The sequence below is a fragment of the Hermetia illucens genome, chromosome 4 (genome assembly GCF_905115235.1).
Source record: "Hermetia illucens chromosome 4, iHerIll2.2.curated.20191125, whole genome shotgun sequence".
Classification (NCBI taxonomy): Eukaryota; Metazoa; Arthropoda; class Insecta; order Diptera; family Stratiomyidae; genus Hermetia; species Hermetia illucens.
Genome location: NC_051852.1, coordinates 22,327,810 through 22,350,093, shown reverse-complemented (window position 1 = coordinate 22,350,093; position 22,284 = coordinate 22,327,810). Strand labels below are relative to the sequence as shown.

Here is a 22,284-nt window from a genome sequence, read left to right as displayed (position 1 = left end):
CTGCTAGCAATATTTTCAGCAACACCAATCACTAATCCAAGCATTCCATGAAGCTATTCCCAGTATGCAATATCAATACGGACAGGGACCGTACTGCCAATAGAGATTTGTCGCCAAGCGAAAACCTCAAAGAACGACATACGCCAATGGAAGGAATTATGCATTGAAGGTGAGCTCGTGTTTTCTCTGTGCAACCCCAAGCCAATTTGATTTTGACTTTTACAGAACCATTTGATCTCACCAACACTGCCCGCTCCGTTTATGATTGTGAAACATTTGAACGTATCAAAGCCGTCTTCATAGCATCGTGGAAAATTCTACAGGAAACCATGGACTTGAATGCAATCTTTTCACCTATTGTCACCGCAAGTCTAAATCAAGTGCCATTGAACATAACAACAACAATATCATGAGGTATCAGACATCAATTTCCTTCTACCGTTTACATGTTTTACTCGTCGTGTTCTATGTCTATCGTACGTGCGTACTTTTACGGCTGTGCATCAACAGAGTTCAACTAAGATCCAGTGTGAATTTAGGATTTCCCCTAAGGGGAGTGCGTAGGATAAGACTTTTTGAGTAGTATTTGTTCTACTGTCTAGGATTTATAAGGTAGGGGTGAAGCTTGTCCATGCCTATTATGTGAATAAGTAAGAGAAGCAATAATGCAAGCTTCACAGTAATCGTGATTGTCGTAAAACACTTAAAAGAATTCAGTAATTAACCAAGCATTGGATTTGACGAAAAACATAAAATGAAAGACTGATTGCTTCCGAAATGTGAACAGACATTATGAGGAATTTAGTCACATTTGTAGTTACTTAAGCGTAAGTAAGAATCTCGCTAGCTCTAAGCCGTTGGTCCTCTGAATCTGACTAGGATCACCAACCAATGGGGCTGAAATGGGCATTTAGCAACGAATTTAGATCTGAACGTCTTGCGCTTATTCCAAGTGCAGGCAAAAGTGTTCACTTTTCATCTGAAATGCGTCCAAATACTCTTATTTTTTAGCTAGAAACAAAAATCCCACTCGTCAAGTATTTAATCCTAACTTATGACCATATATTTATTATTATTAAATTGTTCGCTCATTGAAATGAAAACGATAAAAAAAGCTATTCACGAGAGAAAGTGCCTATCGAATCTCTTTCTCGACTAGCGGGAAAGCTGAAATTAGAAAGAATCTCGCGTATTATATTCTAATAACACAACAAAACAACTTTTGGCTGTGATATAGATTGTAAGATGAAAAACAAACTATTCTTGTATGTGCAGAGCGCGTTTGAATGGAATCATATCGCAGAAATGACTTATGTATGCGTTATACCTATATGTTGAAGGGATTTGCTGATTGTATTATATTTATGAAATAATAAGGAAAAAATGTTTAGTTTTGTATTTGTTTTGATTATCCTTTCCCCATCCTCGAACGAGTTGTGTGTTGTTTTGTGAGTCAAATGTCTAGAAAACCTTCGCATGGTGTTGGATACGGATCGATTTAGTTGTATCTTTCGTTTACGAATACTTTGACGTCTGTAATTATCCAGATTATTTGAAAGAATCCAAGACATCCTGAAGTTGTCTACACTCAAGGAGTGAGCCAGGTCACCTAATTTAGAAATTAACGAAGACCCCGACGATACTGCCAGAGACCAAGTGCTAGGCCGTAACGTTGACTGTCGACACGCGCTGGCATTCTGTCCTACCAAAATCAAGTTATTATTTTAGATAATCAGTTTCATCGGTTGTGGGGAGATGGAACCAAGATGCGAGTTCTATTTCTGCGGTGACGTTGTTCTTCAACGGCATAACAGGGCAAGTCGGCGCTTGGGCTCCAAGATAGATTTCCCCTTGCCATCTCGATCTTTCGATTGCCTCATTGTTGAACAATTTCAGCAGCTTTTTACTGGCCTCGTTCCTTCCACCATTTACGTGGCTTTTCCACTGGGCGATGCCGTCCGAGTGTGCCTTTGAATACCCTGTTAGGTATTCGCTTGTCGTGCATCCGTTCAACGTGATCGCCCAACTGCAAATTTCGTAGTGCTACCACCACCGATGCTGTTGGGTCATCATAGAGCTGGTACAACTCATGGTTGTATCTTATTCGCCAGTCAGAGCTCCATCTCTTACCGATCTAAGTATTCGATGTATAACTTAGCGTTCGAAAGTCTCGATAGACTTCTCTAACGCCTGCATTAGAGTCCACGCTTCACAGCCGTACAGTAGCACAGGTCGTATTATGGTCTTGTAAATTCGGAGCTTATTTTTCCTGTGCACCCTTTTAATTTTCATTATCCGCAGGACTGAGTAGTATGATTTGTTGGCCATCACTGGACTTCATCCTTTTCATTACCATCCTTCACTACGTTTATAAAGTTGTCCACGGTTTCAAAATTAAAGTCACCCATTGTCAGGTTTTGTCTTATTAGGGCCTGTCTTCTAGATTGGGTCATGTATTTTGTTTTCTTTTCATTAATTCTTAGGTCGACTTCTTGGGTTGCTTCATTTAGTTGTAGTAATACTTCCTTGGCGTCTGGAATTGAACGTGCCATGATGTTTATGTCGTCAGCGAATTTCCACTACTTGCGACGATTTATAGAGCAATGTTCCCATAATACCTAACCCCAGTTTGCGGATAACATATTCAAGGGCTAGGTTTAAAGCATGGAGGCAAGTCCATCTCCTTGCTTTAATCCGCAGTTCGTTTCGAAGTATTACGTTTGCCTGTTTTAGTAGGCGAAACCCTCGCATGATACGATATAGTGCTTCTCGTTTGATGCTATCATACGCTTGAAGAATGTCGACGAAAAGCTAATACACATCGGTATTGAACTCATAGCACTTTTCCCGTCGTTGCTTGACCGTGAAAATTTGGTCCATCGTGGATGGTCCTTTTCGAAAGCCACATTGGTATTTACCAATTAATTTGCCTCTATATGGCTCCAACCTAGCTTGGATGATTTTCGTCACGATCTTGTAGGACGTGTTACGCACGTGAAATGCTTGTTTAGTTGTCACAGGTAAGTTTGTCTCCTTTTTAAGGGTTTGTGTAAAACAACGTCTGTCTTTTTTTTGAGGAGGTGGACATCTTCAAAATAGACTGGTTTGGACACACCAGCGTGTGGGATTTTACCTAATAAAACCACCCCCGCCTCCCTCCCTGCCCCGCGGAACCACCAAAAGGTATTACATCACGGGGCGGAATCAGCTTTCTCTTCTATACGCGGGGCAATCCTCTTGATGTGCTACCATTTTCGATACTAGATTTTCTGGTACCAGCACCTCTCCTAGAGTCTCCTCTAGATTCCTCCTTTCTTCCATATATCTCGGACAGTGGAAGAATACATGCTCTGGGTCCTTTGAGACTCCATCGCAATTTGGACAGTCGGGTGAGGTCTACAATTTAAACCTGTGCAGGTATTGGCGATATCCTCCGTGCCCCGTGAGAAACTGGGTGAGATTATAATTAACCTCACGGTGTCATCTCTCCAACCACTCCTTGATGGCAGAAATGAGCGTGTGAGCCCACGACCCTCTTCCGAGCGTCCCCATCACTCTTGCCATCTATTTATGGATCTCTCCCTCTCAGCGTTTTTCGTCTGCAATTAGGGAGAGATTTGCCTCGCATTGTATATGTTCGCCATCTCATCTGCCAAGATGTCAATTGGCATCTTTCCAGCGATGACGAATGCTGCATCATCTGAGGCAGCCTTGAAGGCAGAGCATACCCTCAGGGCTGTCCTCCTGTACACTGCACTCAGCCTGTTAGTGTTAACTGACATCCGCAACGCCTCCCTCCAAACTGGGGTCGCATAGAGCATGATTGGGATCACCACCCTAGCTGTAAGCAGCCTAGAGGTATGCTGTGAGACTCCCACGTTCGGCATCATCTTTGCTAGGGCCATACTTACAGTTGATGATTTATCGCCAACATACTGCTCGTGTTGTTTATAGCTGAGCTGTCCTGAGTCCTGCCTATCACCACCCCCAAGTATTTGATGGTCAGCTTGGAACTTCTTCTCCGGGGCTTCGCACTATTACTAACAAAATTATAACAGGTCAAATTGCCGTTTCTGTGCAAATTTAATACTTTGAATGTCATTATCACGCGAAAGTAGATATTCTCACATAATATATGCATATATTACGTGCTAGATTGGGGAGGGGGATAAATGCACACTCAAGTGACTTTAAAAAAGAAATACACAAAACCTTTCATACCTGAAGCGCCGAGGTTCCGGTTTCACGACTTGTTTGTGTGTTACGCTCTTGTGCCGTTGTCAGGTAACTTTTCATGAAAATGAGTTTATGGAGGAGATTATCAGGCGAATTCCTCTTCTCTGTAATATTGTAGTTCAGCTGGAATACCATTGAATCCCAGGTCCTTGTTCAGTTTTCGGTCGCAAGGGTTGCTTTCACCCCTTCAATAGGAGGAGGTTCGACTGGTAACACACACGTTTATAACATCCGGGTTCGTCAAAGCTATGCTTTTCGCTGGGACTTCCACTGGATTGAGCCACTTCTCAAAATATTCCATCCATCTTTCCTTGATATCGTCGGGATTATCTAGGATGTTTCCTTGGTCATCCTTACAGAGACTTCGAAATCTTCCACCGCGCCGTAAGCGTTTAATTTTCGCTATTTTTTCCTGCACGTCCGGCTTGCTATTCACCTAAGCTCGTTATAAGTTTCTTATTTCCCCTTATGGGTCGTTCTATGTATTTACAGTAAGCTTCGTTCTTTATGTTCATTCTTCTTTTTCTTAAGGTTTTGTCCCGTTCACAAGCGGGGTCGGCTCTTCGTGTCGGTTCTGCCATTTTGTTTTATCAAAAGCCTGATTTGGATGCAATTGCGAGGCTTTCAAATCCCCATCCAGCGTATCAAGCCACCGTTTTTGCGGCCAACCCTATGGTCGCTCATCATCGACTTCGATGTTCAGACCAATCTTGGCTAGTGAATTCTTGTTAGCGCGGATTACGTGACCATATCAGCAATTTTTCCACGATTGGTGCAACCCCATATTAATCGCGAATATCCTCATTTTGGATATGATCAAAGCTTACACCACAAGCCGCTGTTCATCATCTTTTATAGTCGGCCAACACTCAGAAGCATAGAGAGCGGACGATACTCCGGTAAATTTTAGATTTGAGACGTTCGTTAATACGTCGATACAAAGAACACCAGTTGTGGAACACCATTTCATGTTTGTGATGCACAAAAAGGTGAGTCGAATCAAAAGAGTCGACGAAACCGAACCAATTCAATTGAAGTATCAAACATGAGCACTGCATATATAAGCATGCTGCACATCCAGCTCGGTGGGATATGCAAGATGAGTTCATGCGACTGATAACAAAATAGGCGAATCGTCATAGAAAAGTCGACATTATCGAAACGCTTCAATTGAATGTTTAAATTGGGTGGCCAGGCCTTGACCACTTGAAAGGTCAAAATCAACAAGTTGACGTGCCAACACATAACATTCATGCTTCAATAGAAAAATTGCCTTCCAATTCGCTTGCCCCTCTCCATTGCGAATTTTGGGCAGTAGAACATCAGATGATGTGCATCCTCCAGTATACCACTCCATCTAGGACAATTCGGTGAATCATCCAACGCAGAGCGGTGCAAATACTGCCTGTAACAGTTAATGTTTTCGCTCAAGCCACACCCTAATGTTGAAGATGAGTCTATGCGCCCACCGCCACGGATCATTCGACTCCGCCCTTGTCGCATTCCTGCGTTCTATGTGCCCCTCTATATGTTATACTTCATGCCCTCATTGATGTGAAACCCAAAATCTTGTGCCGCCTGATCGATCTGGGTAAAGGCGCTACCGAAAACTATCTCGGGCAGGTGAAGCGAAGATCTAAACTCCGCGCCCTGTTCCAAAATGATTCGTGGGGTGTTGATATGTCAATGCAGGAGGATGGGGGGCAGAAACCTGTCTGATCTCTGTCGATCAAGCTTTCAAGATGTTCCTTCATGCTTTCCAGGATTATTTCAGCCATATCTTTGCAACGGTAGAGGACACGCAAATACCCCTCCAATTGTCTCACTCAAAACCGGATGCCCTTCTTTGGAATCTCACGATCATCCCTTTCTTCCGCTCTTTGGGAAAGAATTCTCAGTGTGGAGTGTACGAGCGGAAGTAGTAGATCGGGAGTAACTGCAAGCGCAGCGATAAATAACTTTGCGGGGAGACCCTCAAGGTCAGCGGCTTTGCTCCGTTTGAGTCAATGTATTCAAAGGCTGCTTGGAGGAAGGGAACAAATGGTTCCCGAAATATCAGTATTTGCAAAATAAAATTCAACACTAGCGAATAGGCAAAACAAGTTTTTATCATTTTAAATAATTGAATCGTTAGAAATACCGTGAAATTACACTCAGATTGGAGGAACAGTTCGTATCCACATTTTACGATAACTTGAAGTGTTCTTTCCACCTCTTCAGTTGCTCGTCATCGTGGATGACAAGCCGGCAGTTTACTTTCTTCACAGGACCAATTCATATGTCATATGCCAATTCTTTCGCTATGGCACATATATTTCTGATATCTTTGCATTCTGCAGCATCTCTTCCGTGGTAAATTCCCTTTTGTCACGGCGTACATTACGTTGAATTTCTCGGGATTTCGCAAGATATCGGAGCTCGAGCGTGTCACGCTCGTCATCACTCCTAGCGGTCAATAGAGCCTTCAACTCCTACTGTTCATCGATCGGCTATCTTGATTTCGCAGTCAGCAGATCTTAGGACGCCCCTTTTATACGCGACCGACTACCTGCGTAGCACCCGAAAAAGAGCATTTTTAATGGCGGAATGGCACTATACAATTGTGGTGTAATTTAACCTGGACCGGAATCTTGTAGTTAGACGTTGTCAGAAACCGGCACCCAGATAGAAAGAGCTCATTTTGTGGTAGCCGTAAAAAACAACCCAACATCGGATTACCGTCTGTTACCACTCGGTTTTCCAGAGTACAAAAACACATTATCGCAAGAGGGAGATGGGTGCTATCTAGAGTCCAAGCATCTAACTTCATTAAGGCCCAAAATGTTCAGCTTATATCATCATCATCCAGAAATTCCTACTCCTTTTAGTGGCCTCTTACGACAAGAAGCAAATAATAATAATAATAGCGAAATAATCCGCGCCAGGTTGAACATTGGGCAGCCCCTTGACATTGCACAATCAACCCCAATTTGTCTCTCTCTAAAATGCCTCCGTGCCTTTCCCCAGAGAACACCCTACCTCCCTCCCCCCCGGATCTTCTCTTCGGATCTTTGAGGAATCACTCGATGGGACTTTCATCAGTTCAATGATTTATTGTCCTGGAGTATCGCTAGAGACTTCCAAGGCACCTGAGCTGGTTTTGGGAATTATAATTGGCATTCAATTGACAAATTTTGTCTCTTGAATTACGCCATTAGTGTAGGAAGCTAGTGTGGAATTGAGAGACAAGCTGCAATATTACAGAACTTTCTTTGAATGAATGTTTCTCTGCATAATTGGGCTCATGCTTACACTGTTTTTGTCATCAATTTATCTTGTTTTATCGCTTAAGTCACATTCATTGCTGATATCCTATTTTGAGACTTTATTGGATTGCCTTGAAAACAATGGCATGCATGCGTCATGTCATGATTATTCTGTGCTTACTTTTAGGGCGTAAACAGAAATGCAATTTTCAAAAAGGGTTCTTATCTGTGTTATCGGCCAGATGCAGTTGAAAACAAGTGACAAATATTTTATGCACTGTTTGCAGAATTTTTTACGTGATAAGCTATTTTTCAGTCTGCCCTCTGCTTTTTAAAAAGAAAAACCACTTCATTCATTCAATGCTTTATCTCAAAGGATGAATAATATTCCGAAGCAGCTTCCAACTTGAAAAATATTTTCACTTTCAGAATAACATAATTCTTTTTTCCTTTAGCGCCGGAGTTGGACTGTCTAGATCGGATTGTCATTTTTCTCGATCATAGGCTCAGTCCGGGTGGATCAATAAATCACCATTTACCGTATCAGGCCATTGCTGATTCGGTCGGCCTTTGTTTCAATAACCATCAACTTGGATCTGCACAGCCCCTTCGCGTATGTCTTCATTTCAAACGTGACTATATCATGTCATATGTTCTCGGCTACCGTCAGCACTGAGAACCATAGAGGACGTCAGGTAGAATGACATTCTTTGATACGCTGATCGCAAAGAATGCCAGTTGCGGAACGCCTTAGTAAGGAACTCCAGACACCTCGGTTTTGCGCACAGGTCCACCAATTCGATATCCCTAAAGGCTGTCTGGCATCCTGACCTACGCCATCGCTCCATCTCAGGCAGGGTCTGCCTCGTCTGCTTTTTGTACCATAGATACTGTCCTAATAGACTTTCCGGGCTGGGTCATCCCCATCCATAATGGTTAGGTGACTCGCCCATGGTAAGAACAAAAAGGAGTGACAAGAGGACGTTTCTTTGTTGAACACCGACAGATACGAAGGGATTTTGACATACTTCCCAGCAAAGCAATTTAGCCCAATGGACGAGTTCCTCTAGCATTACCTTAGTGTACACCAGATGCATCTGTATAGCACACAATGAAGCAGCTTTTCTAAGTCAAGGAATGTGCGGTGAAGAGCATTATGTTCCGCACAGTATTCTTTCATGAGTAACCGAAAAGAAGTATTGCATCGGTAGTTCGACAATTCTTGACACGCTGGGATGACTTTTTTTCAGAGTTCCTGCAACTACAAGAAATCCAGATACACACTCTAGTTGAAGAGAGGAAATCAATGGTGGAGAAGTATGAACTCCCTCTTAAGTGTCGGCGAGACGGAGCCTTCCTTGGCATTGTGTAGCCCGACGCTCCTATAATATTTTTCGACCCCAGATAGGCGAAATTATCAACGATCTCAAAGTTGTAGTCCCCTATCTTCATTGTTATCATTTGGACAGCGCCATTCGTTGCTGTTACTTCTTTGTTTGGCGCTGACGTTGCCACCTTACACATCTGGTTTTCGAATACTTGGTACTGGGAGTTAGTATTTGTTCCGGAAATTATGTACAGCATAGATAACCCCGGGTCGCGTGGTTCTACCCTTCGCCCGTAACTTACCCGAGGTTTATTCTTACTTAGATGCGGGCTTGGATTTCTTTGGAGCATTCCCATCGTGTGGTCTGATCTCCGCTGTTTACCCCTTTTCTTCGGGTTTGATGTTGAAGACCTAGCTTTATTTGGGGCCTTCTTGAGGCATTTTCCGGTTTCAGACCTTCCTCTAGATAGTGCAGATACCGCTTAGCTCCTGCACTGCTGAGGTCCCTTTACTTTCTGACGTCTGATTGATTTACTTCAGATGTATTTTTGCTGGTCCTGCTTTCGGAACATTGGTCTTTGCTGCTACGGACTACATGGCAGTCCATTTATAGTGCCTAGGTTCATGCGGCTTTCGGAAAGTCAAATGCTTGAAAAGGGAATCTAGTATATACGAAGCCTAGTCGGGAAATACTTGGAATGACCGTTGTCCTGTCTCTTTGACATCTCAAAACGAAGCTAGGTGTTGAAATCGAAACATATTTGGTAGTGTTCTGACCAATTTCCGCAATTTCAATTTCCGCAAAAATGAACACCGACGGCGAACAGGTTTTTATTCGATAGACCGCACTCTACCTGGGTTGTCGAAAAGAGATACCATAATCTTTCAGATCTTACCTTGTGTGCATGTCCTACATAAGAAACGCACGTACACCGTGGTGGCGGGATATCGTTCGGGTCTGCCCAAATTGTCAATCAAACTCCGTGTAGGAGAAGGAGCCTCCAAAATTGAATAAGGCGTCCTTTCCAGGGATTTGGGTTTATTTTGAATGAATGGCGCCTAAGGTGGGGTGTCATTTATTTTCTCCACTGTATATCTGTGGAAGATAGCCAATAGTCTTTCAAAGTTTTTTTCGGCTAGGCACCGCGTACACTTGTTGCCCCTTCAAACACGCGGACTTACGTCAAACCGTCAAGTACAGAACAGATAGAAGCAATCTTCCAACAATGCTTCGGTCCGTCAATATTCGGCGACATTTCTTCAAATAGCATGCCCGCCTGCGTCTTCATCTCCATAGGCCTGCACATCCTCTGGGTGTTTTGCTATAATAGCTACGGTCAAGTCATCTATCATACAAAGCCGACAATTCTAACCTCATAAGGACGGTAAGAGCAAGCACTCCATTATAAACGATATTTCATAGCCCTGAAATTTCCCCGCTGTGGTGATTTGTTTGGGCCCCTCATCCGCCAGGTTCTAGATTCACCAAATATCCAGGAACACCTACGTCAACCAATGCCCTTTTAGTTCGGTTCCATTTGGGGGAGTTGTATGCGTTTCTGTAAACCAATGCCAACATGGCAGCCGGCAGAACTCAATGCGTCTTCAGCTAGATTCACTATCAACGTTTTTTAAAAAAAATGAAGACGGCTTTACAGTCTCTTATCCTCACTTCTGCCCTGGTTTGCCGATGTTAAACGGTCCATAATATAATTCGCAGAACATGACATGGCTATGAATTATGGGCCAAAGTTTGTCCAGAGTTCACTAGAAAAAGAGGGAGTAAGTTGCTCCCTATTTGCTCCGGTCCGACATCAAGTGGATGCGAACCTAGGATCCTTCAATCCTCAAACAAAACACCAAGCTTTCTGCATCCACCATATAGTAGTCATGTCAAAATCCATACGCGCTTTCGATGTGCATGAAGTGGGGGAGTGGCAAAACCTCTGAGCCTCTGCACTCTGGATAATCGTCAGTTGTAGATGGTATGATGCTGGGTCTCCAGACGGCTTATTACGTTCGGCAAACAGCACCAACTTCCGCTTCTTTTAGGCACCGAGCTTACCCTAAGCCCCTGGTAAAGCCTCCTCGCCCGGAAATATGTGGATTGCAAACTTGTTATTTCATTCTTCCATTAGTAGTCGCCTTCTGGGCATAGTAGCATCGCATACTTTCGTCACCCATTGGGTGTTCTGGGTGGCTTTCTCTCTGATCAATCTGCATGGATTGCCTGATGGTACTCTTCTGTCCTACCTTTGAAGGTGTATGAAGTCCCAACATTCGCAAGTGCCACGTCTAGCTCTGGTACTATTGTTGATTGCAGTGGTGCCGATGGCTCACTTCCTTCTCTGGTTTGCATAATGTCCAATTTGTTTCAGTGCCACAGTCCTTGCTGATTTGGCTTCCGTTCATCATCTCCTGCATTACTTCAACTTGTGATTCGAGCTGGTGCTATGTGGCTAACATTTTCTTCGAAATTCGGAAGTTATTAATCTGTCTGCACTCACTTGAGGTTTTCAGCGTAAAACCTTGCAGATGATGAAAATTTCCAGTTTTCTCCTCTTCCAGTCTCTCCTTTTCCGAGATGCCACCTTTCTTCAGGCTTCCACATCCTCCTTGTAGGTTTACTTTCAGTTCTCCAGAATTGTGGTTACGTAAGTCTTACCGTCGTTTCGGAGACAGCATGTTGGATCAGGAAGCCTCTGCTCGTGTGAGTGGTTATCTGCGATCAATCGAGCTTCTTTTGAACAGCCTCATAGATAGGACCGGTTTACCTCTCTCTTGTACTTGTAACTTTTGTAGCTTAGGTTACCACTATTGAGGCACTGCGGTCGCTTGATATCGATAACCAGAAGCACGAGTGCCACCACCAATAATTCCCGGTACTGGGTTCTAGAAGTCACCGCAACATACGTAACTAACCCTCGTCCTTTCCTCCATGTTCGGTTTTACTTCTGGGTATTCTTCTCATAACCAATTTTTATCCGAGCTTGTTCAGTCTCTTAAGGCATTCCCATACCAGTTTGGAACTCAACTGGTGCTATTTAAGTGCCTTAATAGCCGCCAGGTTGTTGGCTAGAATAGCAATATCAATAGCATTCGAGGTTGAATATGTTAGTATGCTCACCCATTGGCTCAAAGTACTTTTCCCTTTGACTAACGACCCCAGCGCCCGCTACCTCTGCTGTAAGGGATTCGCCAGTGTTGCTGGTTTAATCCCTTTGTCAATGTCACGCTTCAATTTAGGCAGCTCTCCCCCTCGCTGGTACTCCCAGACATTCTGAAGATCGCCCTTCCTTTCTGGATATGTATGCATGATGCAGTGGAGTCAATCTCAGAAGGAATTCTAGGGAAGCCATTGGATGTCTCCTCATTGTTCCACGGATACACACGCAAGCCAGCTTTTGAAGTTTATATAACTCTTTAGCTGTTGTGCTGAGTTCAGTTCTATCTGCACATATTGTAGTCCCATAGATAATCTTTGGCCTTACTATTGCAGTGCAACATTTTCTGAAAGCATCCTCATTTTTTCCTGCTATGAATCTGTAAGTCGTCAGAGTTCTTATAGCTTTCCAACATATGCTTTCCACATGTGCCTTCTTGAGTAGTTCTTGGTTTAGTGTGATTCCCAAATATTTGATCTTTGTTACTGGTTTCACCTCAATGCCATGTAATCTACTGGGTCCGAAGTGATCAAGCTTGAGTTGAGTTCCTTAACTTCCATACTCTACATTAACGGTAGTAATACTACACTTTGTGAACAATCTTAAATAGCGTTTATGACAATGGTATATGTAGCTATCGGTACTTTTCTAACATTCTGTTCATCCAGGAAGTCAAGATGTTTATCACTCCCTTGCGGATCAAGGTATCACGGAATAAAGATCCTTTCCCATCTTCCTGTCTTCATCATTCTCAGTAGATGTCCCATCTTTCTTCTTCAAACAGGTAGAAGATATTGCCTTTTCTTTGGTTTATTCTACCCCATCTCAAGATTCCTTGAAGCTGTTTCATTTTGCTTCCTTCATCGCGTTGCAATTTGTCGTCAGTGCTCTTTTATATCTCCACCGATCCCGAGTTTTTTTTGCAGGGTCGAAGAGATTCCGGAACTCTTCTCTCATCCTGTTTTACGTCTTGTGATAACTAGCAGACCTCATATGCATTAATGACTACTCTGTTGAGTCCTTTTACCACTGTTTCTAGCTCTATTTCGCTTCTGATATCACCGCTCCTCCGTCGATGAGCTATCTTGTCACTCAGGTATCGTATGTCCGAGTCCTAACCTATTCTCGTAGGAATCCTCATTATTCTATCTACTTCCACTGATTATTCTTCGATCTGATATAGGGGGCTCATCCGACATTCTCCAATTCATGAAAGTGTTTCCTAGAGTTATGTCTTAATACCTCTTACCTGATGCTGGTCACGAATGTTCGCGTGTTGCCTATGTGAAGTATTTCTAACTTATTGCTAAGGATAAACTCAAGAAGGATTCACCTCTTCGATATGTACTGTTGCTTCTCCCAAATCTCATGATGGGTATTGGTATTACAGCCGAGGAGAAATGGTAGCGCCTTCCTCTCTCAGAACTTCGCCAGTCTAACGATTAATTCCACTGGGATCCGGCTGTCGTCTGCTGGGAAGTATGGCGATGTTACGACTGTCTCTTCCCTTGCCTTCTAGTGTGACTTGAATCGCCACGAGGTGTCCAGTTAGAAACTCTGAAGGACATATATATTTTAAGTTTCACTTAAGAATGATGCAGACTTTTGATTTTTTATAAGTGGAATCCCAAATTACTGCAGATGCAGCTTTTGCATAGTGGAGGTTTACTTGTGCTATTTATTACTGGCCATTGGCTCCATTAGCACTTCGAGCTCTTTACCAACATCGGAGTATCATTCTCATCCCTCGGTATGGCACTTCTGTGGGTATCACTCTCCTACTTGAGCTCTAGAAGGTCTAGGTCGCCCAGCTTCTTCTCAATTCCATTTCCCTGTTTGGTCCTATCCTTTCAGGCTCTGTAGCGATTTCTTCTGGGATCTCCGTAGACTTTCCTCCACCTGATGTGTCCTTCGAAGTATCCTTTCTTGTTTTCTTCCTGTGCATGTACACAAATATGCTGTGAAATCTATGATGCCAGTTACGACGTATGGTTATTTCAAAGAAACCGTTATCTTCTCCGGTCGTGAGGAGTTTGCCTTTTCCCTCCTTTTTGCTTTTAAAAACTCTCCATAATCGTCTGTGGAGATCCATGTTTTGAGTGATGAGGAGGCGCAGAAGCTTCTTCATTTTAATCGCCGGGATTTTGGGAAGATTAACCTTCACCATGTGTGACCTTGGGATATCATTCCCAGTACATGTCGACAGTTCCGTGCCCTTCCATCCTGGCCTTTTGGAGACTATAGCCCTAAGCCAGTTCGCCGATGAAGACCTCAATTATTTCGTGCTCTTCCGAGTGAGTATTTACTCCGGAAATACTTTCGATGGCATGGGCAGTCGAATGATCTTTACCTCATTAGTGTAGCTAATGGCGGATCTTCTGGCTTCTACCTTGACGCCTGAACCTCTCGGGATTAACCTGCTATTTGTTCAGGCTTGAGTTTGTGTCCGGATAGCTGCGTGGTTAGAGCACAAGGCTATCATATGAAAGGTTCGAATCTCACTGGTGGCAGTGAGATTTGTATCGTGATTTGACGTCGGATACCAGTCGACTCAGCTGTGAATGAGTACTTGGGTCAAATTAGAGTAATAATCTCGGGCGAGCGCAATGCTGACCGCATTGCCTCCTAGTGTACCGTTGCGGTCTTAAATGAAGTGCTCTAACACACTTCAAGGCCCTGATCCAATATGGATTGTTGCGCCAACGATTATTATTATTATTGAGTTGGTTGGGAGCATTTCCCGACTCACTTTCTTGTCTCCGATATGAGGTCTGTCCTGAGCCTCCTTAAGGGCCTGTTCTGGTTTCAGGCCTTCCTTCAGATAACGCAGACACCATTTTGTACCTTTGCCACTGTGGCCTGTCTCCATGCTGACGTCTGCTGGTCCTTTGTTGTCGTTGAAAACAATACCTTATTAAAATCGGTTTACTGACTGTCTGCCTGTCTGTTTTCTTATGGACAGGCAGACAGACACAAGGTGGAAAGGTGCAGAGTCTACTGCTAGTTCCTCCTATGCAGTTATATGAGACTTCTACTCACTAAAACCACATTCTTGCCCTTCCCCTCGTCCCATGTGACTGCTAAAGCATTGCATCGCGGGGCTAGATTAGTTCTTAACTGTGGCTCATTATGGTTTTCTCCCTTTTCTGTTTTCTTCGTTGCCTAAGCTGTTGATGAAGAGTTCTCCTACTTCTTTACAACTTGGCTCCAAGCCTCTGTTGACACCAGCATGAATTCCACATTATTTTCTGGCGTTAAGTGCTTGTATGCAACCGCCTCCAATCTAGTTGGGTGCGTGGAAAACCTGGGGCAATCAAATAGAACATGCTCCGCATTCACTTCCAAATTATTATTATATATCTTGGGCAACTTAGTGACTCGTCGTGGCCAAATCGATACAGTATGCCTAACGATCAGTTTGTGTCTCGTCCCATCTCTTTTACCTTTTTGCTATAGATTCCCGCCGTGTTAGTTGCCGTCGAAATACGTTACAATCCCCGATTGCATACATTTTCCCGTTGAGATGCCGACCTTCATTCCCTAGGGTATTTACAGGGATTATCCCTGCTAGCCCATATGCTGCTTGTCCTGATGTTTTCCGATAAGCACTGCATACCCGGAGTACACTTAGCCGATACGCCATTCCTAGTTTTCTGAAATTTAATTGGGTTTCCAGAACAGTTGCCTACATTGGAGCTGCGTAAGGTAGCATGGTACTATAATAACTACCCTTGAAATAAGAGGACGTCGACTTTGTCTCGGTCCACCAATGTTCGGTAGTATCCTCGAGATAGTTATAGCGATGGAAGATGCTTTATTTGCTGCGCACTCAATGTGTGAAGTTGAGCCTATGTCAATTGTTACTCCATCAATCTGTCTATTTGTCTGTATGCCTCTCTGTCGTTTGTTAGAAATGGTATTACCACTGACGGGGGGAGGTAATGCACTTAAGAGGGGAGTGCAATTTTTTTCCACCGAATATAGCCATGCGGGGTATCAAATGGAAGATCCTAATTAGTACTTTTCGAAGCAGATATTAGTGTTGACATTGATTGCAAAGGGAAGGGGTCCGAAAGGAGCCAATCACTTTAAGGATCCATTCTCAGATACTATCCAACCCAAAACCTAGATAATGCTCAAATAAAGTTAATAACATTATATTATTCATCATCATCAACGACGCAACAAACGGTATCCGGTCTAGGCCTGTCTTAATAAGGAACTCCAGAGATTTCGCTTTTTTGCGCCGAGGTCCACCAATTCAATATCCCTAAAAGCAGTCTGGCGTCCTGAACTACGCCATCGCTCCATCTCAGGCAGGGTCTGCCTCGTCTTCTTTTTCTACCATAGATATTGTCCTTATAGACTTTCCTGGCTGGATCATCCTCATCCATACGGATTAAGTGACCCGCCCACCGTAACTTATTGAGCCGGATTTTGTCCACAAGCTAAGGGTCATGGTATCGCTTATAGATTTCGTCGTTATGTAGGCTACGGAATCGATCAAAGATTCTTCGGAGGATTCTTCTCTCTAATGCGGCCAAGAGTTCCAAATTTGCTTAGAACCCAAGCCTCCGAGGAATACATAAAGACTGGCAAGATCGTTGTCTTGTACAGTAAGAGCTTTGACCCTATGGTGAGACGTTTCGAGCGGAACAGTTTTTGTAAGCTGAAATAGGCTCTGTTGGCTGCCAACAACCATGCGCGGATTTCATCGTCGTAGCTGTTATCGGTTGTGATTTTCGACTCTAGAGAGGAGAAATTATCAACGGTCTCAAGGTTGTAGTCTCCTATCTTTATTCTTCCCGTTTGTCAGTTCTTTGGTTTTTGGTGCTGACATTGCCACCATATATTTTGTCTTGCCTTCATTGATGTGCAGCTCAAGATCTCGAGCCGCCTGCTCGATCTGGACGAAAGCAGTTTGTACGTCTCGGGTAGTTCCTCCTATGATGTCGATATCGTCAGCATAGGTCAGTAATAGGGTGAACTTAAAGAGGATCGCACCCTTCGCATTTACTTCAGTATTACGGATCACTTTCTCCAGGGCCAGGTTAAAGAGGACGCATGATAGGGCATCCCGTTGTCTTAGACCGTTGTTGATGTCGAATGGTCTTGAGAGTGATCCTGCTGCTTTTATCTGGCCTCGCACATTGGTCAGGGTCAGCCTAGTCAGTCTTATTAATTTCGTCGGGATACCGAATTCTCTCATGGCCGTGTACAGTTTTACCCTGGCTATGCTATCATAGGCGGCTTTAAAGTCGATGAATCGATGGTGCAACTGTTGTCCATATTTCAACAGTTTTTCCATCGCTTGCCGCAGAGAGAAAATCTGATCTGCTGCTGATTTGCCTGGAGTGAAACCTCTTTGGTATGGACCAAAGATGTTTTGGGCGTATGGGGTTACCCGGCCTTGCAAGATTGCGGCGAATGTGTTATAGATGGTACTCAGCAACGTGATACCTCTATAATTGCTGCACTGTGTGATATCTCCCTTTTTATGTATGAGCCAGATAATGCCTCGTTGCCAATCGTCAAGCATTGATTCGCTGTCCCATACCTTGAGCACAAGTTGATGAACCATTTGGTGTAACTGGGGGCCTCCATATTTAACCAATTCGACTCTAATTCCTTCGGTTCCTGGCGTCTTATGATTTTTTAGCTGAAGAATTGCGCGGACTGTTTCTCCTAAACTTGGTGGTGACAGTATTTATCCGTCGTTTTCAGTTGGCGGAACCTCCAACTCGCCGATATTCTGGTTGTTCAGTAGCTCATCGAAGTACTCAACCCATCGCTCCAATATGCCCATTCTGTCGGAAATTAGATTTTCCTCTTTGTCTCGGCAGGATGAGCATCGAGGTGTATAAGGCTTCATCCTACTAACTTGTTGGTAAAACTTCCCCGCCTGGTGTGGTTGCTCCCTGTACTTTTCTAGGTCACAGACTTGTTGGTTCTCCCAGGCTTCCTTTTTCCATCTGTGAAGTCGCTTCTCCGCTCGACGGAGTTCGTGATAAGTCTCTGCGCGTGCCCGTGTCCTTTGAGAATACAACATTACTCGGTATGCGGCATTCTTCCGTTCCGTTGCTAGCTTACATTCATCGTCGAACCAGCGGTTCCGACTCCTTTTGCGGCTGGGGCCCAGTATGTTGGTGGCCGTATCAATGATACCTTTTTGCAGGTGGTTGTGAAGATCATTTGTTGATGCTTCATCTCCAGGACCTCTGTTGACTACGGTTATTGCGGCATCCATTTACCTCTTATAGGTGTCGCGGAGGGTTGTATTGTGGATGGCGTCAGTATTCACCCTCACCTTAACTGCCAGAGGGGATTGTAGGTGGTGTCGTAGTTCGAGCTCGGAGCACTATGCCAACGAGATAGTGATCCGAGTCTATGTTGGCCCAGCTATATATTCTGACATTCATCAAGGCTGAAAGGTGGCGGCGTTCGATCAACACGTGGTCAATTTAGTTCCCGTCTGGAGAGGCCCACGTATGTCTGTGGACCGCATTCCGCGCAAGCCAGGTACTTCCAACAACCATTTCGTGTCACACTGCTAATTTATCATTTGTATTTTGATGTAAGCTATGGGAGCCAACGTATCGCCTGAATACGGGCTCCTTCTCTACTTGGCTGTTAAAATCCCCAAGTATGATTTTGATATCATATGTGGGCAGGCTTCGAGGGTTCGTTCTACTGCCTCGTAGAAGGTATTCTTCTCCGACTCTGCGGTCTCCTCTGTAGAGACGTGAACGTTAATGAGGCTTATATTTGTAAATTTGCCTCGCAAGCGCAGAGTGCATAGCCGTTCGCTTATGTTTTCAAAACCGATAACAGCAGGTTTCATTTTTTTGGTTGACTAAGAAACCCACTCCGAGCACATGGTTTACTGGATGGCCGCTCTTATATAATGTAGCAAGTCTTCTCCAGGAAACCGGTCCCTGTCCAACGCATATCCTGCAATGCTGTTATATCAGCCCTATATTGGGACAGAGTATCGGCTAGCTGCTTGGCAGCTCCATCTCTGTACAGGGAGCGCACATTCCATGAGAAAATGCGCAAATCGTTGTTCCGTTTTCGTTGCCGGGTTCGTCATTGTAAAATCCATTCAGTCCGAGGCTCCTGTTGTGGTTTCGTAACGAGTCTTTTTCCGTGTAGGGTTGTCAGCCGTACTCAACCCCCAACCTGGAGGACCAGTTGCAACAATTTGTCCCGTTTTTAGGCACAGGAGACTCGCCTTCATCCTTCTCCGTCTGCAGCTTTTCATTAAGAAAGAGCTCCCAGCGGTCACCATGTGGAGGTGGAGATAGGGTTTGGTAGTAGAGCTGTTGGTGTTGGTTCAGCAGGCATTTCCCAGGTTTTATGCTCCATCGTAGGTCCAATTCACGTTTTGCCCTGGGACCTATACCACCCTTTGACCACCAGATGGAACCATCGTATGACGAAATATTCTTACATAAAAAATCAACGAAACCTTTTATATGTGAAGTGCCGAGCTTCCGGTTTCCGACTTGTTTTGTATTTTCTATGATAGGTGTGCTCATTTGAATCCTACGAGTGCGGTGAGCGTTGGGAGGTCCGCCGTGCTACAGGTCGCCGTAGCACGGTAAGGTCAAGCTTATTTACAAATACGACCAGGTATCAGTCAAGCTCAGTTTGAATGCAGTCAGTAACCCCCGACTACAAAACAATCCAATGGATACGGTTTGCATAACACCCTGGATTTGGGGAACTGCTTTTCGTATCCTCAGTCTAGATCCGTAGGGTTTTGTTAATAATAGAGTCATCGCGTACGGGGTGTGGGTATAACCATATGGCCGTGGTAGACGAGAGGCTTGGCTTTTGGAAGGGCATATATCAAGTCATCCCCCTAGAGAGTCAGTCTAGCCTATCTGCCATACATGCACGAAGGGACGCGTTTGATTCGGCAATTCAACACAGGCCCGTAGAACAATGTATTGAATTGTTAGCGCCCGGATAGGTATACTCGGTATCAGTCTACCTTGAAGTCTCAGAAACTAGAGATAGGAATTGGGACTATGAAACTGATGTAAATATGGTAGAAAAGAGGGAAGGGATGTGAACAATAGGAGGCAGTGCCCATACCAGTTGGAAACCAGCGATCTTTCCTTTTCCAAATGGGTTTAGCAGGAGGAAGTGTGAGGACGTAATTCAATTTGTTGTTAACTTACAGAAATCAATTCATATTTTCTCGAATTAACCACATCACTTTTGTCACATTCTAGACACGGAGTATACCCCAATGTGTATTTCAAGCTACATTCAGATGATGTTCGAAAAGAGAAGGTCAATTACTTTATTCCCTACGCCCAGTCCAGAGTACAAGAAGCATCACCGCAAACACAAGTCAAAGTTGAGAACAAACGAGAACAAAGAACTAGATCCCATGAATCCTAGCAAAATTGCACGAAACCGGATCAGAAGAAATTGTACAACTTTTTTTAGAACAATCCTTTTTTCGTTTGTTACTAAGTTATTTCGTTTGCAAGAATATTTAGTATTAGCACAAGAGTATTTGGCATCAGTATAGTACTTGATTCTTCTTCATAAGTTTTATATTCAATTACAAATGAAAAATCCACCAAAAAAAATTAATAAACGAAAATATCTAATAAAAAAATAATAAAAAAATTAACACTCAAAAAAATGACAATAACAAAAATAAAATAAAAAAAATGTTAATTGTGTGTAATTGAATATGAACTGAATCCTGTCGCGAGCACGTCATTGTAGTGTTGATTCTCAATTTTATATATTTTTTATTAAACAATTTAAAATAAAATCCAACTAAAAACACAATCGATGCAGAAAAAGAATAAAATGGAAAATTAAAAACAGCCTGGATGCCAAATATGAACTTGTTTCTCAAGCTTCGTTTAATGCTTATAACATAATATACGATGCCCCAAAAATATTAAAATAAAATAAAAGAAAAAAACTAATAAAAAATAAAAAAATAACTTAAAAAAAAATTACTCAAGCTTAAAAGATATCAACAGCAGAAAAAATCAAAATAAGCAATAAAAATTTCATTCCCAGAATGCATAGAATTAAGATGCAAACTTATTTATTATATTATTTATTACTGTTAAGATTGTAAAAGCAAAAAAATTCGCAGATTAAGAGAAATGGCAAAATGGAAAAAAGATGATCTGTGTCCAAACCTTTACATCTAAAAATGCAGAAAAAAATCTATTTGTTGATATGTATTTTTGTACGGCAACTTTTCCACTGCGTCCTCTTTTAGGACGGCAGAACGGTCCATTTTAGAACATCCTTTTTCGCTGCGTAAGCTCTGTCCTGAGAGTTTCCGCATTGCATTTATTTTCTATCGTTTTCCATGGAATCAGCAGAGCTGATGTAAAACAGTATCTGATGGAATATTTCGTTGGAATGGATAAATTTTCGAAAATTACTAGCGCAAAGTTTAAAAAAAAAGAATGTCTGCCGTTACGGGTTTTACAGGACGATTCCATCAGATCCGTTTAAAGAGCAAAAAAATGTTAAATTCCGTACAAAAGTGTCCTTAAAAATCGTTGATGTAATGTTATAAATTTCTGTCCCAAATTTCAATCCACCAATCAATAAATTTCAAATTTAAATTTTGTAGATATTCAGGTTCAGGTTCATAGTGCACTGCAGGGACTAAATTGTGAATATTGTATTGTAATCATCTAAATTCGAGTAGAATCAAATTGTTCCTAATCGTCCAAGAAGGTAATGAGGTGTAAAGTACAAAAAGATTGTAAAAAGATGTGCAGATCGCGACTGTGAGAAGTCCGTTACAAATAACGTTTACAATGGCTAAATCAAATCTTGCGTAGAGTTCATCAACGGTCAGATATTTCATCTTTTTTATTTTGATAGAGCTTAAAGTGTTAATAGATCCTTTTTCTTTTTGTTAAGCAAATGCCCTTCCTGCTTCATGCTTTCTCCCTATTGCTCAATTATCGACGGTTATTGTGGTTGAGAAAAATTCAAAACTACTCGAACATTATCTGCACATCTTTCTATCTAACCAACAAGTTGTAATCGAAAATTAATGTATTTAAATAAATTTGCCGAAATAAAAATAAATTATAAATAACGTCCAAAAGGAAATTTTTTTTTTGATTTTCCTGCATTATTAAAATAGGCAAGGTATATATTTCAAGTGGCAACAAAACGGTATTTTGATAAGGTTTTGTTTGAAACTAAACCTTATTAGAATCAATTCAATAAATCCTAACCTTCAAAAGACACGTGTACAAATTTGACAGCTGTTTGACTATTAGTTTGTGGAATAGAGCATTTTAGG

General features: G+C 42.8%; 1 protein-coding gene across 3 annotated transcripts in view; it reads left to right on the top strand.

The window, feature by feature from the left end:
• LOC119654962 (poly(A) RNA polymerase GLD2-like) overlaps nt 1-22,074 on the top strand; it is a 39,634-nt gene extending 17,560 nt beyond the window's left edge. For 2 of the 3 annotated variants that reach the window (XM_038060623.1, XM_038060621.1), the window contains 2 exons: nt 54-169; nt 226-1,376. In XM_038060623.1, coding sequence (XP_037916551.1) covers nt 54-169; nt 226-413 — 304 coding nt within the window. In that variant the 3' untranslated portion in view covers nt 414-1,376. Of the gene's footprint in view, nt 1-53; nt 170-225; nt 1,377-20,212 lie in introns of those variants that run through there. The other variant, XM_038060620.1, reaches the window with a different exon arrangement.
• The last annotated feature ends 210 nt before the right edge of the window (nt 22,075-22,284 follow it).